The sequence below is a fragment of the Mauremys reevesii genome, linkage group 3 (assembly GCF_016161935.1).
Source record: "Mauremys reevesii isolate NIE-2019 linkage group 3, ASM1616193v1, whole genome shotgun sequence".
Lineage (NCBI taxonomy): Eukaryota > Metazoa > Chordata > Testudines > Geoemydidae > Mauremys > Mauremys reevesii.
The window spans coordinates 135,941,956-135,960,288 of NC_052625.1; the positions used below are offsets into that span (position 1 = coordinate 135,941,956).

Here is an 18,333-nt window from a genome sequence, read left to right on the forward strand (position 1 = left end):
TGTAACTGCAAGATTGGATAGGATTATGTAGTCAGAAAGCCAGGGAAATGGCATGCATGCTGAGCCTCAGCCAATCACTGTTCAAGGGGAGGAGGGATAGCTCAGTGGTTTGAGCATTGGCCTGCTAAACCAAGGGTTGTGAGTTCAATCCTTGAGGAGGCCATTTAGGGATCTGGGGCAATAAATCTGTCAGGGGATTAGTTCTGCTTTGAGCAGAGGGTTGGACTAGATGACCTCCTGAGGTCCCTTCCAACCCTGATATTCAATGATTCTAAGCTTTCTGATTGGCTGAGCCCGGGGCTGGGAGCCAATCAAAAACAAGTGGCAACCTTACATGGCAACAAGCTTGCCTCGAAGCCAGTCAGAAGCGACCCCCTTCTAGCTCCATACCAGCACTGTATAACGCAACCAGGAAGTGATTTCAAGCAAACTTTATGCAAATTGAGCATCATAAGGATGAAAAAAGCATTGAAGGGGTGAAACGGGCAGTCAATTGAAAATTGTCATAAGTCCAAGGACTCGCTATAGTTTGATAGTTTAAATTTGTCCCTTTCCTATCAAAGGAATCACTTAAAATTGATTTCTCTCTCTCAAGCCAGTTTGCTTGGACTTATAAAGGAGAGCATGCATACAGAATTAGTTAATTCTAAAGTATGGTTACTTGAGGTTTCACTAAAGAGTGTAAATTCAACAAGACAATCTTTCATTATTTATATTAAAGATAGAAGGAGAAATATAGTCTTTAAAATGAAATCTCACCACTTCTCCTTATCTTGGTAACCCTGCGACAGGGGAATAGTCCTCTCCACAGGGCTTACCTGGGCATTAGTTGTACTTCTGGATTTTGCAGTTTACTCTGGGGTCCCACATGGATGGTGACCTTTGTTTTGTATACCTTGATTCCAAAGGGCAACCCTCCAATTTCTCTTGGACACTTTCTGCTCTGTTTCTTTGCTGCTTCCATCAATATCCAGTAGATGGCATTGGTGTGGAACAAGTTTGTTCAATCATATTCTTATCGGAGGGTATTTGTTTGATTCATTTCAAAGATTGTATTTCAGCACTAGCCCATATTAATTGCAATTTCCCCCTTTGTAAGCAGTTTATTTTAATTCAGAGTTTTACTCTAGTCCGGTGTCCACCTCTCTTAATGTTCTCTTTCCTTCTTGCACCATACAACTCATGCCACTTCTACGGGGAAACACTCATTCAGAAAGAATACAAAGAAAGTCCCCTACTAAACCTACTGGACATGGTCCATATGTTCTTTGATTGTATTAAGCATTTCACATCATTTAGGTCTCACCCCAACAGAAGGCACTATCCACGTAGAGAGAGTGCGAGAGATCTGACTGACAAGGCAAACAAATGCACAGTTTGGGGTGAAGACAAGGTGGTTTGGATTTCTTGGGGTAACAAGCAGTTAGACCTATGTGACCTTCAGTTTTCTGGGTTTCACAGCTGTTTTCCCCACCCATCTCTTGATCCACTTTGCCTAGAAAAGCAGGGTATTACTTTGTTTGGTATCCTTTTGGGACTTTTTTCAGCTACATTGGGTGGGAGAAAGAGACTTTATCCATAAGTAAATTATGAGAAATTCTTGCCGATAGTATTCTCCTTTAGCTCGCTTTTTGGTCTCTCTTACTGGGGAGTGGAACTTATAACCTTAGCTGATCTGTAGATCCTTAGACAAAGTATGAATCATTTTCTGATTGTCTTTACTTCTTAGGTGGAGTTCAGTAGTAGGTGGGTCCTATTTGGGGATAAACAGAGGTGGATAATTTTTCTTAATTTCTAGGGCCATAAGGAAGTAATAGTTATCAATCATTCAAGGCATATCTGTTATCTATACTCCTTACAGTTGATAAGATCTCTGGCCTGCCGATCTTAATTTTTAATAGATCTTGGAGTACCTTGGCAATTCTAGGAGCCTGAAAGAGTGCTAATGTTGTGCCAGTGCTCAGAAATGACAAGTAGGATGACCTGGGTAACTGTAGGCTTGTTAGCCTCAAATCAGTCCCAGAAAAAATACAGTTACGAACACCAGAGTTCTGAACTGACCGGTCAACCATACACCTCATTTGGAACTGGAAGTATGCAATCAGGCAGCAGCAGAGACTAAAAAAAGAAAATACAGTACAGTACTGCGTTAAACATAAACTACAAAAAAAAAAGTTTAAAAAAATTGACAAGGTAAGGAAACTGTTTCTGTGCTCATTTCTTTTAAACTAGGATGGTTAAAAGGTGCATTTTTCTTCTGCATAGTAAAGTTTCAAAGCTGTAGTAAGTCAATGTTCAGTTGTAAACTTTTGAAAGAACAACCATAACATTTTGTTCAGAGTTAGGAACATTTCACAGTTATGAACAATCTCCATTCCTGACACTGAGGTTCTACTGTAGTGGAAAAGCTGATACAATATTCAATTGATAAAGAATTACAGGATAGGAATATAATTAATCACAGTCAACATGATTTTATGGGAAATAGGTCTTGTCAAACCTGGTTTCATTCTTTGATGACACTAGAAGTTTGATTAATAAAGGTAACTCCTTAGATGTGATATATTTAAACGTTTGTATGGCATTTGACTTATGACTGCATGGCATTCTGATTAAACTGTTAGCACTATACAATATCAATAAAGCACTCATTAAATGGATTAAGAACTGGCTAATGGCAGATCTCAAAGAGTAGTTCTCAGTGAGGAGTCGTCATCAAATGAGAGTGTTTCCAGTGGAGTTCTGCAGGGATTGGTACTAAACCTGATGCTATTCAACATTATTATCAATGATCTGGAAGTAAATATAAAATCACTGCTGATAAAAATTTGTGGATGAAAAAGATTGGTGAAGTGGTAAATAATGAGGACAAGGCAGTCATACAGAGCAATCTGTATGACTTGGTAAGCTGGACTTCTTCAACAAATGTATTTTAATGCAGTCAAATGCAAAGTTATACATCTAGGTACAAGGAATGCAGGCAATACCCACAGAATGGGGATTTACTGTAGGTAAAGCATTGACTCTGAAAAGGGGTTAGTGGTCATAATGGACAAGTATCTCAATATGTGCTCCCAGTGCAGTTCTTTGGCAGAAAAGGCTAATGTGATCCATGGATGCATAAATAGAAATAGCGAGTAGGGATAAGAAGTTGTTTTACCTCTGTATGTGGTGTTGGTGGGACTGATACTGGAATACTGCATACAATTCGGGTGTCAACATTTTAAAAAGGATGTTGAAAAATTAGAGAGAGGGTGCAGAAAAGAATCACGAAAATGATTTAAGAGTTGGAGAAAATGTCTTTCAGTGAAAGACAAAGAGCTCAATCTGTTTAGTTTATCAGAAAGAAGTGACAATTATAGTGTATTAAGTATCTTCACAAAGAGAAAATAGTGGGTACTAAAGAGCTCTTTAGTAGAAGAAGGCATAACAAGAACCAGTGGCTAGAAGCTGAAGCTAGACAAATTCAAATAGAAAATTAAGTATTTTTTAACCATGAGGATTAAACTTGGAACAAACTGCCAAAGAACGTGATGGATTCTCCATCTTTTGATGTCTTCAGATCAAGAATGAATGACTTTCTAGAATATATGCTTCAGTCATACAGGTTATTAGGCTCAATACAGAGGTAACTGGATGTAATTCAGTAGTCTGTGATATATAGCGGAAGTCGAATGAGGTTATCTGACGGCCATTTTTGGCTTTAAACTCTATGAATCTATGACATGGTCCTAGAAAAGCCTGCTAGCTATTCTTATTTTTCAATCATCAGTGTTGAATTTGCTAGGTGGTTGTTTCTCATTACAACTGTAGTGAATGTAAAAACTGCAGATGGGTAACAGGTGTTTACCAAACTCGGATTTTACATAACAGTTGACTCTACAGAGAGGCACTGAGGTTGCTCAAAAAACAATTGAAGAGGTTTAGAAAGGGACCTAACTAGGGTTCCATCCTAAGCACCACATTTGTACAGCTACTTTGTTGACAAGCACCTCCCAAAATGGTGGGACTCCTCCTTCCTTTTAGGGGGCTATGGTACTTCCAGTCCAAAAGGAAGGTGCCTCATTTTCCCTCTTAATCCACATATTTCTTGCACTAACTGGTTAGGGGGAAAGGAAATAGACTCTAGGGCCTCCCCTTTCATCTTGCACGCTAACGGAAAATATGAGGAAGAAGGGGGCATGGAATAGGGAGAAGGAGAAAAGTGATGGACAATGAAAAGGAGAGTGAGGGAAAAGGAGAGGAGGTTGATAATGTAAGGTATGGAGTAAATGAGGGAAAATGACTCATTGGAGAGAGAGAAAGGGAAGGAAGGACGGGATGAATGAGTGAATGGCTAGATTAGACTTTCTGCCAGAAAGAGAAGGCTTGGAGATTTGATTGTTTAGACACTATGTGAAGGAAGCCAAGGAGTTGAAGTGTCCTACTGTTTAGGATGCCTGGGGCATGTCCCTCTGGATCCTGCTTCTCTTAAGTGTCAATGTCAAAATCAGACTTAAAGTGGTCATTTAAAATTGTAACAAAACAGAATCACTGTTATATTTGGTTGCATTTGAAGTCAAGAGTATCTGGTAAGTCACAAGAAAGGAACAGAGTTCAACTTTCACTTCCTAAACTTAGTTTGCAGGGCTGGAAGTAAGAAAAAAAATGTTTGTAATTTAAACAAACACACCACCTTTTTTTCCAAACCCTTTTCCCAGTAGAGTTGTGCTTTCGGGCTGCTCTGGTAAAATTAACTTACCACTACCAGTAATGTAGTATCTTCTGCTCTTCTTATCTTTGTTAAATGTAAACCTTATTGCAGGCCCGCCGACAGCAATTCCGGGTCCCAGGGCAGAACAGTCAATGGGCCCCCGTTGGTGCCCAGCGAGCTGCCAGCTGTGCTGCTGGATGCACTCTTCCGACACAGCCAGGGCTTCTACATGCGCCTGCCTCACCTCCACCACGTTCTGCTGCTCTCCCTGGTGGGCAGGAGCCCAGGCAGGGAGCAGGAGGGAGCCACTTTTAACGCCGGCCCCTGCCAGTTGCTGCTCTGCAGCCTTGCCTGGCAGCTACCAGAGAGAGCCTGGCTGGGGAGGAGGTGGCTTCCCCCTGCCCGGGTCTGCTGCCGGGTACCCCAGCACCCGAGCCTGGGCAGGGAGCGGAATTCACCTCCCTAGCCAGGCTCTCGCAGGCAGCTGTTGCGCAGGGCTGCGGAGCAGCATCTCATCAGCTGGAAGGGGCTGGTCCCGCCCCTTCCACTCCTGGCATCTGGGCGATGAATTGCCCAGGCCCATCCCCAACCCGCCTCCTCCCTCCCCCAGTGCCTCCAGCATACTGCCAAACAGTTGGCGGCAGACGGGAGGCACTAGAGAGGATGAGAACAATCTGATTGGCGGGGCCTGGCACTGGAGGGGGAGGAGGGGCCTGCCAGTGGGTGCCCAGGAGCCCTGTGGCCCACCCAGGTGATTTAAAAGGGCCCGGGGCTCCCGGCTGCCACCGCTGCTGCTACTGTGGCAGCGGTGGTGGCCACAGGCCCCGGGCCCTTTTAAATCACCCATACCCCGGGGTAATTGCCCCCCACTGTTGGAGGGTCTGCCTTATTGTATGATTCAATGGAGAACACCAAAAACTATCCAGGATATGCAACATGTTTGAGTGAATGTTGATGGAGTAAACATAACTTTCGGAATATCTTCACTTTTGAGTGCTTGATCTCCTACTTTGACATTAAATTAACCCATGATTTTTTTTTAGGTTTTTCCCATTTAATAGATTTCCTCAGATCTGTTACAATCAATTTACTTTAGCCTAACCATGCATATTTTTAGTTTACAGGGTAATTTAACGGTATGTAAGTGATGCAGGTTGTATATTTTCCTTGCTAAAAAAACATTCTTCAACAGTATCCACTTGTTGTTGACAGTGTTCCAAAATTTCCACAGAAAACTATATCTCCCTCTCCCTTTAATTCATATACTACATGCTTTTTACAGGTTCCTGAAAGTTTGTGGCTCTGAACTAGTTCGCCTTGAGTTGGCTTGCGGCCATTTCCTCAATGAGACTTGCTTGGAGGTCATTGCTGAGATGTGTCCAAACCTTCAGGAATTAAATCTCTCCTCCTGTGATAAGCTACCACCTCAGGCTTTCAACCACATTGCCAAAGTGTGCAGTCTTAAGCGTCTCATCCTTTATCGAACAAAAGTAGAGGTAGGAACAACTATTTTTAACCTTTACAACAAGTATTTTGATTCCTGCTAAAATTGTAAGTGGTTTAATTAACAATTAACAAATTAAAATCATATGAATAATGCAAATAAAAAATGATATTTTGTATTTACCAAGGTAGTTTCTGGATTTTTAAAAAATAGTAAAAATTTACTTTTTTGTTCACTTTATAATCCATATACAAAACTGGTGGTCTTTAATTTTTTAAAAAATTTTTTGAAAGGTCAGGAGAGTGCCCTATTGAAATCTTAGTAACAACTCCTTACTGTTACAAAATATACTGGAGTGCTACTAGTACATTTCAAAGTATCAGTCCATTAATTACAAACTGCAATTGACAAATGAACAAATCACATTTTGTGATGTATCAATCTTGTTTAGTAATTAATTTGCTAATTATCAAAAATCACGTATCTAGGAGTTACTAATTAGTAAGTTCTACTGTATTTTTTATTGTCAGGTATTAATTTAGGTATTGAACCTGAAATATTTTTGGACAGCGTTTTCACATATAATTATCCCTATTGCAGTTGAGTAGTTCTATAAAGTATCAACATGTTATTTCCCATAACAAAGGTAGTGTCACATTTTTTAGGGCCTATATCACTGTCTTTGTATTTGTTTTTATGTTTGTGATTCTCTAAGTCAGAACTCATTTTCTAGTCTGATTCTGACACTGTGCAGCTATGTCCCACTTCTTATTCACACCACATTGCAAGGTCATAATCTAGCTCTTTAGCAATACCCCTTAAACCAGCATAACTTTAACCCAAGAGACCAGTTTAAACAACTAAGCATGCACAGCATTCCAAGTTGCTCTATGTTTTGAGCATTGTAATGAAGAAATGAGAAAAGGGAGGTGTGGGGGGAGGGAATTTTAACACACGTATATGTTCCAACTTGACCAAATTCATCCTTGGCTCTAGACAGTGGAACTCTCACTGAAGTCAGTAGGAGTGGTACCAGTTTATGGCAGGACTACATTTGACCCTGAGTGTTAACTTTACACATATTGAATTGAGTTTGTTCAAACTTCTATGAGAACTATAAAGCAAGCCATGCTTGAAGTTCCTAGCTTCAGTTGTTTTTTAAAATATTGCGCTTGCATAACTCCATTTGAGGAGAGGTGATAAGGAAAGGGCCACCGAAATGGAGGAGAGGAAGCGAATGAGTTAGGAAAGGGTGAGGTGGTATTGTGGCTGTGCTATTTGCATCCAGCCAGAAGTGCAAGTTTCTCACCTCTGAAATGGATCAGATACAGCTAGGCTTGGAAGGGTTAGATTTTTATTGGTAAATGTTGATTTCACCATAGACACAGGCTAACGAAAATATTTATATTGATGATAATCAAAAAATGCAGATAGGCAAAGTAAGAAATATGCTGTTTGAGAACTTATCAGAGCTGGATTTAAGGTTATTTACTTTGTATATTTTGACATGGTGTTACCAATTTGGGTTTTAATGGTTATAAGGCTTTAACTTTTTGAATTTCAGAGTCTACTGTCAATGAATAATTGATTGACACCCTCTGTTGCCTGATAATACAAATTTTTAATTTATGAGGATAATACAAATACATGCTTAAAATCCATAATTTTGTGCAACTGTGAATTTAAATAGATAAAAATAGAAAAAAAAACACTTAAGAATAAACATCGATGTTATCCTTCAAAATTATATTTAAAACCCCCAAATTTTGCCAAGCCTAAATACAGCATATTTATCTTGCATGTGTGTCCCAGGAACCATGGGACTTGTGTTAGTGTCCACTGCAAAGTCTCTGCACGAACTATTAATTTTCCACTAAGGTGGTGTTGGAGACACTGAGGCTAATAATGCTCAGTGCCTCTAATATCTTCATTGAGGATATCTCTTCTGATATAGTTCAGGATTTCATAGCCACTATCCCAGGTAGTTTCTGGCTCAACTTATTTATCTGGCCACATTCTTGAGTGGTGTTTGTGTTTGGGAGTGGAAGTGGGACAACTGAAAATTTTACCCATGTCATAGGCCAGGTATGGTATTCTGCAGTTTCAGGTTGCAGTCCTCCTCTCTATTTAGGACTTATTTTGATGGTCCACTCTTGGAGGTTAGTTGAACTCTGTGTGTTTCTGGATGGCTGTGAAGGGAGATATTTTCCCAGCAAACTCAACCTATTGATGGCTTACTGGACAATATATTGATCTTTTGTCCTCAAACATTGATGAAATGCCCCTTAAACATTGTCCCCCTCTAAGAGTTGTCCCCACCCCACCCCCTTATTTAAAGTACCCAGGAAGAGGTATGGATTGGGGTGTCTGCATAATACTGACAAACATCCAGTTCTATAGATCCTTCATCTGACCCATCCAGTGTTTTCAAATGTTCTACCTAGTATTTTCAGTAGAGATTGGAACATGGATGAGGGTTCAGTGGCTTAAATTCCATCTGGATAAAATGAGAGATGTTGGTAAATTGGGAGAAGGAATTAGAAGATATGGCAGGCATTATATCTGACACTTTAAAGAAAGGTATGTTCCCACTATTTATTACTATAGTCTGAGAGTAGTGTTGACCCCTAGCTGCTGTTAGATGATCATTTAAGACTCATATATGTCTGATGAGAAGATACTAATACCTAGCTCATATGTAGCACTTTTCATCCATAGAGATCTCAGTGCTTTAAATCCCCATTTTACATATGTGGAAACAGAGGCACGGAGGTAAATTGACTTGTTTCTTGGTCACCCAGGAAGCCTGTGGCAGAGCTGAGAATAGAATCCAGGTCTTCTGAATCCCAGTTCAGTGCTCTGTCTGCTAGGCCTCACTGCCTCTCTAAGATTGCAATAATTTATTTTGGATGCAGACCACTTGCATGATCCATACCTTTTGTTACAATGCACTGCAGTAATCTAATTTTTAGATTGTAGACTACACCGTATATCAGTGGACTACACCGTATATCAACTCAGGAACTGAAGCTAGTGCAGAATGTGGTTGCTCACTTGTTATGTGAAATTTCTCACTCTGAGTTAGGGTGACCAGACGTCCCGATAAAATCAGGACTGTCCTGATTTTTGGGCGTTTGTCCTGCGTCCCGATCAATGTTTGGTCGGGATGCAATTTGTCCAGATATTTCACACTCCTGTTTTTTTGTTTTGTTCCGCCGGCGGGACTCCGCTCCCCCCCCCCCCCGGCGGCGGGACTCTGGGACTTTGTTTGTTTTGCTCTCTATCTTTCTGCCGGCGGGACTCCATTTCCCACCCCCCCTCTGCCAGCGGGACTCTCCCCCGCCCGCCCCTAAATGTGTCCCGATATTTTCTTCATCCCATCTTGTCACCCTACTCTGAGCTCATGATCTACGCTGGCTGCCTGCTGGTTTCTGGGTGGAGTTTAAAGTGATATTTTTGATTTATAAAGTTCTAATTGGCTTGGGACTGTCAGTCTGAGAGACCATCTTTCTTTCCAGACCATATTGCCACAGTTATGATCAGTGGATGTGTGTGAGCCAGAATCCCTTTTATTTAGAAGAGATGGAGCTGCTAAGAAGCCCTTAGCTTTGGATTTCATGCACCACTCTCTCATCTTCCATTCCAAAATAGCCCAAAGCTGTTGATCTTTGGGGCATACTTCAAGGGCCATTTTTTCTCACAGGCTTTTGGGAAGGAAGAGGTGATCTGTGGGCAGGGATCTGTGTGCCAGGAAGCTAGTATTTTGGGCTGGGGTGGGTTTGTTCTTTTTCTAATTTAGGTAGGTTGATGGCTTTGCTTTTGTTTAGATTAGTGTGATTGCATTCTTATCATTTAGCAAGGTGCACTGAGTTTTGTGTGGTAATTGGAGAGGTATAAACTTGTTATCAGTGCTCGGGAAGGTTTTCTGCAGAGTTCTGTTACAGAGAATAAGACAAGCAGTAGAAGAGATCCTGAGGGAAGAACAAACAGGATTTAGGAGTGGAAGAGGATGGGTTGATCAGATATTTGTACTACGTACGATAATGGAACAATCTCTTGAATGGAACTCGCCACTGTTCATTAATTATCTCGATTTTGAGAAGGCATTTGATAGTGTCCACCATCCATCTCTCTGGAATATCTTAAAAATATATGGATTCCCTTCGAAAGTGATTAACATCTTCAAAGATATGTATGCCGGCAATAAGTGTTGTGTTCGCCATGAAGGACAGCAGAGCAAATGGTTCCATGTGAGAACGGGAGTTAGACAAGGATGTGTTATTTCGCCCATTCTATTTCTTGTGGTCATAGATTGGGTGATGCGGAAAGCCACTGAAGATAGGCCAAGAGGGATCGCATGGGGACCCTCTGGTCATATTGAAGACTGTGACTTTGCGGATGACATTGCCCTGATTTCAAGCTCTCAGATGGACCTCCAAGAGAAGACTGATAGAGTAGGTAGAGTAGCAAGGTGCATAGGACTTAATATCCATGCCAGTAAGAGCAAAATAATGAAAGTAAAAACAGCCAGCTCGACGAAGACAGTGTTATGTGACGTAGAATTGGAGGAGGTGAACGACTTCAAATATCTTGGTAGTTACATATCGGCTGATGGCAATATTCAGAAGGAGATATCTACCAGAATCGGTCTTGCAGCAAATGCATTCTATAGACTTCAGAATATTTGGAGGTCAACCATCTTGCAAATGAAAACCAAGGTAGAGATCTACAGGTTGAACGTCCGCTCTGTGTTGCTCTATGCGGCGGAAACATGGAGGACCAACAAGAAGATAGAAAGTCGGCTTCGGGGCTTTGAAGGAAGGTGTCTTAGGCGAATTCTTAACATACATTGGCCACAGCGTATCACCAATGTTGAAGTGAGCCGATTAACGGGCATCAACAATATAGTGGATGAAGTCAAACAACGAAGATGGAGGTGGCTGGGGCATGTATTGAGAATGGATGCTGACAGACACCCTCGTATTGCCCTACGATGGACACCACAAGGAAGGAGGAGGAGAGGTAGACCATTGGGGACGTGGCGAAGGACCATTGAAGAGGAAATGAAAGGTATGGGAATGACGTGGGATGAAATCTGCTGTCTCGCTCAAGAACAAAATGAATGGAGGAGAGTGGTTGGCGCCTTATGCTCCACAGGGAGTGAATAAGAAGAAGACTGAGTTTTGGATAGGTGCTCTTTAATAAATGGTGAATAAGTGTAGATAAGAAATTTGGTCAGGGTCTGACAAAGTGTGTTGTAGTTTAAAATTAATGTTTTGGTTCGGTGCCAGAAAGGGGCGTACAATTGAAGTTGCATAGAGAGCCATAATTTGTGTTTTGGAGGTCCATCTGAATATTGTTACATCCCTATTATCAGTCAACATCAGGTGATACAGTAATCAAATCTTAGATGCTTACTTAAGTAGATCTTTGTTAATTTATGGAATGAGAGCTGTGTGTTGAAGTGGTTAATTACTACTTTATATAGTTTTACTGACTCTCTTGTTCCTAGTTAGCTAACATTTAAAATCTGAGATCAGTTGCTGTGGAATTGTAAAAAGCTAAGGTATGATCTGAACATGACGGGGAATTGTATTGTTCCTGGCTACAGTTTTGTGGAATGTAATTCCAGATAAATTGTTAAGATTAAGTGTAGAATTGTCTGAACCAAATATATGCTAAAAGATCTCTAGAATTGTTAAGGTTAGTTTTCGTGACTGTCTTTTCCTATATGACTGTATACGTAGGTAGTTGAAAAGAAATTTAATTTAGAGGCAAACCTACTTATGTAGACTGTCCTATTTTCTGAGTAGTGTGTAGATGCTGGTCACAAACTATTTACATCACACAAGGTAAATTTTCTAATAAATTACATGAACTAATCAGGCAGGAAACTTATATGTTGCTTATGGTATAGGAAGTCATTTATCAACTCAAATTTCTTAGCCTACAGGAGAAATACTTTCAAGGGGTAAAGAAAATGAGGATGAAGATATAGCACTGGCACCAGTGTGCAGAGAATATCAATTTATGAATTAAACTTCAGGAAGTTTTATGACTAGCACTAGTGTGTCCAATAAAAATAAAAATGCTTCTGTGTGTGGCAGAAGTACAGTGCTGTCATTTTACAAAAATGGCCTCCTTTTAAAGAAATCTTCTACTGCATTTACCGTAAGTAAATTTTCCTTCAAAATTTCTCCAATTTGAATTGGTGTCTCATTATACCAGCTGCTGTACAAATGCACAAAAAGGCATGGTTCCTGCTCTGAAAAGCTTATAGTCGAATCTAAGATGCAACAAGTGAGCAAAGGGGTAAGGCGTTGTTTACATTCAAGGTTTTCTGCAATTCTCTTACTGCCACCCTAGCAGTGGTGCTAGGAATAATTGAATGCTGGCGTTTTTACCACCGAGTCATCTAGACTTACTCTGAGATAACTGTTGAGACTATGAGGCAGACAGGAAGATATCAGTAGTATGTTGCTCCTAGTTTATGTCTGGAAGCTTGATGTTGAGATAACAATGACGATGTTACCAAAAGTCCCGCCTTATATCCATGTCATAGAAAAGGAAGTTATAAACTAAATATTTGCCCTTCCAGCATCTGGACTAACCCCTCCCAACTTCTCATCCCCAGCAGGAAGCCCCACCTTACCTAGAGAGGGAAAGAAATAGGTTTTGATGTCTGCCGTGGAACCCCCTAAACCAGTGACATAAGTAGCAGAATCCCTAGAAATGATAAAGAACTGCAGCTAAAAACATGAAAAAATCCAAAATGCTGAGAGAGCAAAGAGCTGTTCAGAGAGACTTGTTAAGGAAGAGGGGATATTTGTAAATCTAAATGTTAACTAAAACACCCAATGTTTTAATTGGAGATGCTGTTACCCAAGCCGCAGCCAGTTTCCTGAAACTCTCTTTGCCTAGGAAAGGTATGGCAGAGAATGTTGACTAAAATGGTTAATGGAATGAGTGGAACAATATAACAAGTTTGCAAAAACTAGAATAAATTATTAGAACATGTTTTTAAAAAAAGGAACTTGACTCAATTATTCAAAATTAGGAAGAGATAATAAGAGATGATCATTCCCTCTCTTACCTCATTGTACACTGTGGGACCGTCAGTAAAACTGAAGAGCAGTAAAAATTAAGTCAAATGAAAGGAAATATCCTTTCATGCATATAGGCAACTTACAGAATTTACTGTCACAGAAAATCAGCAAGGTAAACACTGTGGCTGGATGTTTTAAATGTAGTGAGCATTAAATATTATATGAATAACACTTGGCTGTGCAAGCAAAAATGAATAAAATATTTCAGAATTCAACCCATAAATGAATTTGCTGCAATCAGAAAGGAATCGTTCCTTACATACGGCTTTGCATAAGTGGCTAAGAACATAGTGCAGAGTGAGAAGAGTGGTCATTTTCCACTGAAGAATCAGGTATTTGCCACTTTTGAAAGCCGAATACTATATTAGCGAGATCAGTGGTAAGGTGCAGTATGACAAATTCTGTGTTAGTCAATGGAGAACTTGGAAATATGCTTAAATAGCACAATATACCGAAGGATTCATTGTCCTCGCTATACTTAAGTTTATGGATTTTGCATGCCATTTCATGGGTCTGGACATGGTCATTTAGCTCTGCCTGGGAATAAATGTAGTGCAACTAGTTCTCTAGTGGTACCAGTCTTGGATTGTCTTCTATAGCGTGTTGGGTTTTTTTAATTTCTCTGCCTTTAAAATTATAATATTTGTACTCCGTTTGCTATTCTAGGTATTATTCAGTATTACACATTTATTATAATAGTGAATAATTTGTGCGCAAAGCTGTGGTTGATGGTTCATGATTTGTTCCTAATGTAAAAGTATAGAGTTTGGGGATAACATATAATAAGATTAACAATATATTATACAGTTATAATATAAATCTCAAAATGTTCTTACAGTTACTTGTTATTCTCAGTGTTCATGTTTTTCCTTGAATTAATAATGTGTCTGTGTGTTTAAAATCTTTTCCCACTGTTTCTGAATTAAAGATTTTGTTTCTAAAGATATCTCATCAGTTTCAGTGTAGTGGAGAAATGGTTAGCATTGGGAGTTTATTATTTGTTTCTCATTATTTGTATTCGATCACAGTTGCTATGCAAACATATTAGAAAACAAGGTTCACGTAAGGAGGAGTTTATAATCTATGGCCCTGATCCTGCAAATTCTTACAAACTAAGTAGTCTCTCATTAACTTCTCATGTGAATAAAGTTACTCGTGTGCAATGCTGTTTGCAGGATCGGGTCCAAAGTTTATGATGTGAAGCTCACAACACCCTTGTGTGTGTGTAGGCATTCTTATTCTCCACATTACGGTAGGGAAAGTATTGCACAGTGAGGTTCAGTGATTTTGCCCAAGATCATACAGGAAGATACTCTCCGTCCTGTGCCTTAAGTACAAGACTATCGTTCTTCCCATCTAATGAAAAATGTGGTATTTCCAAAATGCCCTTTAAACTTATTGTAAATTATTTCTTCCTAAAGCCTGTTAAATTCTGAAGTGCTTGAGTCAATTTGTAACTTTGCCCAAAGAAGCCTAACAGTCACATTTAAAAAAAATAATTATATTCTGCTAACTTAAGACCACCATTATGCTTCTGGGATTTTTGTGCTGGTGGTCTTGGTATTTGCTGATACATGTCTCTTTAATGTTTATTCACTGAATACTCATTCACAGCATAATTTCAGTGCTCGCTGGCACTGATGCATTTCAAGTTCACAATGAACAATGAAAGTATTATTGTGTGCAATAATTTGACAATACGCATCATTATGATTTGGGCATGAACATTATCTTGATCTAGTGCATATCTGAAGTATTCTTTGTGCATATATACTGTAGCCAAAATTATATTTTAGTTAGATACCAAATCCACAATTACAAATTAGAAAAAACAAGCATCCTTGTTAATTAAATATTTGTAGGATGTAATGTGAGAGTATATATTTCATTTTACAAGATATTCTAAACACTTTCATAAGTTATGAGTGGTGAGACAACAAAAGTTTTCATTTTTACTGCAAATACAATTTTAGAATAGTTGAAATATATGAATTCACTAAATTAAAATGCCTGTACAACACACACAAACTTTTTTTTGTTTTACATTTAATATGATTATAATACTTATGAATGGTTCTAAGCTGGCAGAAAGGCCTGGTGCAACTTGGAAGTTTCAGCAGCTTGTGGAGGGGGCAGTTTGGGCTTACGCCACTGGCATAAGGCATGAGAAACATGTTTTCTCTTGTTTTTTCTTAAATGGTGAGCAGTTAAATAGGCAATATTGACATTAACATTTTTCTACTTACATTTCAGCGTTAACCCATTTACCTGAATGGATCAATTAATACCTGTTAGAGCTATTGTTTCAGGTTGTCTTCAGATTCAGTCAGACCTAATTAAATAGTTTATGTTCACGTTTTCAAGGTTATCTTTACAGCCAAAAGGGTTGTAGACAAACAAAAATTAATGAAAGCTGCAGCACAGTTTCATAGCAAGAGGTGGATTCCGTAGCAAATAAATCAATCATGGAATTCATAGGGCCTGAATCATGTCCTGGGTGTCACCCATATGACCCTATTTAAGGCTGCCCACTGTCACTAAATCCCTAATCTGAAGAAGATAGATGGAGGTTACACAGGCGTAAATAAAGATATAATTTGACCAGCAGAACAAAACCAAAACACTGATACCTGGATTATATGTAGAGACCACAACGGCTGTTGAAATAACTCAGGTGTTACCTGGCACGTCTGTGGTGCTAAATAATTACAGAGCATGAAGGCACCTATTACATATCCCAAATATTAAGATTCAGATTATACCAATAGCAGGCAGGCACACGTTTGGTTTTAGGGCCCTGTAACTGTGTACAGTGATAAGACCCTCTTCCATGTTCTGTGTCCTCACCAGTAATGTCCTTAGCTCATCTGTTCCTAAATCTGTGACCAAAGGTATGGGAAGGAAGGCCACAAAACTAACTTCTACCACAAGAGACTCCTTTCTGTCAAAAATGCAACATTAATAACAAATGGCCTACTAGCCAAAGTGCACCATAAAAGGGAATTTACTTGAAATGGGAGATTGCCCATATGTGACTTTTAACTAGGGCTGCCACAAGCCCATCTTTCACCAGTGTCTCCCTACTATCGTGTCTCAAACATCTTCCCTTTAATCCTATGCACATCAGTATGGTCCCAAAGGGATGCTCCAGGGAGAGGCAAACCTCCCTTCCCAATACTAACTTAATCAATTTACTGTAAAGGAAAAAGTATGGCTACTGTATTCAGCCTGAGCAAATGATAGAGAATTGTCCATAATGATCTCTAGGTCCACAAACTAATAACACACAACCTAAAGTGCAATTTTGTATATGTTAGCCCAGGGAAAGTCACACTTTACAAACTCTAGTGTGTACAGCAAGGGAGTAAGAGTAGTTCCTATGTCCATTGGCATTGGGAAGGCCTTCTGTGTCTGGGAAGACGGATGATCCAGTGGCGAAGGCGCTAGCTTGGGACTTACAAGATGTGTTCTATTACCTGCTCTACCACAGACTTCCTGTGTGGCCTGGAGCAGGTCCCTTAGTCTTTCTGTGTCTCATTTCTCCATCTGTAAAATTGGGATAATAGCACTTCCCTGCCTCACAGCAGTATTGTGAAGATAAATACATTGAAGACTGTGATGCACTTAGATACTATAATAATGGAGACATATATACATAGATAGATGTATGGAGACATACTTGGAACTTCTTCTGCCGCCTGCATGCAAGCACTTCTGGGTTGCTGGAAGACGAATCAGTCTCCAAGAGGCCAACCTCCTCCCTCATCAAGCAGCAACAAAAAGGGGTGATTAAAGAGTGTAATTAAGATATATGGAGCAGGATATCACAAGTCACAGCAAGGCAAGAATAATCATTTTGTAGAAGCACTGCACACTATATGAATAACAAGTCAATCCTAAGAGAAGTGTTATCCTATTTGGTGCTTTAATACACTCATTGATATAGGCAGCTGTCTTGGTGAGGTCTAAACGTAGATCAGCAGTGCCATCCATAGTTGTGAACGCTTTACTTCCCACTGAAGTGAAGTTAACCACAAGGATGTCAGAACGTAAAAATGAGAACCCTTTAACAGAGAACAAAAATATGGTGTGGGGTCACAATACCAGGGAGCTCTGTAGCATGTGTCTAAAGCATTTTTGCTATATGCAATATATATAGCTTTGATTTCCCCCCTCCCCAGACTAGCCCCCTTCACATTAGATCAGAGAATATAATGGCTTAATTGTAAAACTGGCTTGGCCACCTCTTAGTTGGCATGTGGTTCACTGCTTGCAACATGGCTACTGGAATAGGGTGACCAGATGTCCTGATTTTTGGATCTTTTACTTATATAGGCTCCTATTACTCCCCCACCCCCATCCCGATTTTTCACGTTTGCTGTCTGGTCATCCTATACTGAAACAGCACACACAAAAGTAAAAACAGACAAAAATATATTTAAAATCCTTTCTAGTTCATGTATTCCTCAGGGCTGCCCAGAGGCGGGAGGGGAGGGGGGCAATTTGCCCCAGGCCCTGGGCCTTGCAGGAGCCCCCCACGAGAATATAGTATTCTATAGTACTGCAACTTTTTTTTATGGAAGGGGCCTCCAAAATTGCTTTGCCCCAGGCCCCCTGAATCCTCTGGGCAGCCCTAGTATTCCGCACCAAAGTACAGTGCTGAAAAAGGGAGGGCAACATTGATACCTATGCAGCAATCTAGATCCAAATTAGATTTACAGGAACCAGGCCATAAGGATATTTAGTTTTAATCCTTGAATATTCCTGTAGCACCTAAGACCTGCTTTTTATGTCAGAATTACTCAAGTGTTCTATCCAGGGGACACATGGTATTGAAAATAGTTTATAATTGAAAGCTGCTCTACTTTTTGTTACGCAGCCAAACACTATGTAAATTTCTCTGAAATTCAAAAAACATGCTGAATTACTAGCTTGCTTTAAAAACAAAAATGGAACCTAGTGATCTAGTATCATTAAGGTTCTGTATGTTTCCTTTATAAAACACACTCCCCTTTCAATCTTTAATTAGCCTACTTGTTTCTCAGTATTGTAATACATACAAGTATGTAACTTCAAACTGATCTTTGCCT

General features: G+C 39.8%; 1 protein-coding gene across 7 annotated transcripts in view; it reads left to right on the forward strand.

The window, feature by feature from the left end:
• The window catches only part of FBXL4 (F-box and leucine rich repeat protein 4), a 100,553-nt gene that overhangs the window by 49,033 nt on the left and 33,187 nt on the right, over positions 1–18,333 (forward strand). For all 7 annotated transcript variants that reach the window (XM_039529073.1, XM_039529076.1, XM_039529075.1 and 4 more), the window contains exon 6: positions 5,976–6,189. In XM_039529073.1, coding sequence (XP_039385007.1) covers positions 5,976–6,189 — 214 coding nt within the window. The remainder of the gene's footprint in view (positions 1–5,975; positions 6,190–18,333) is intronic.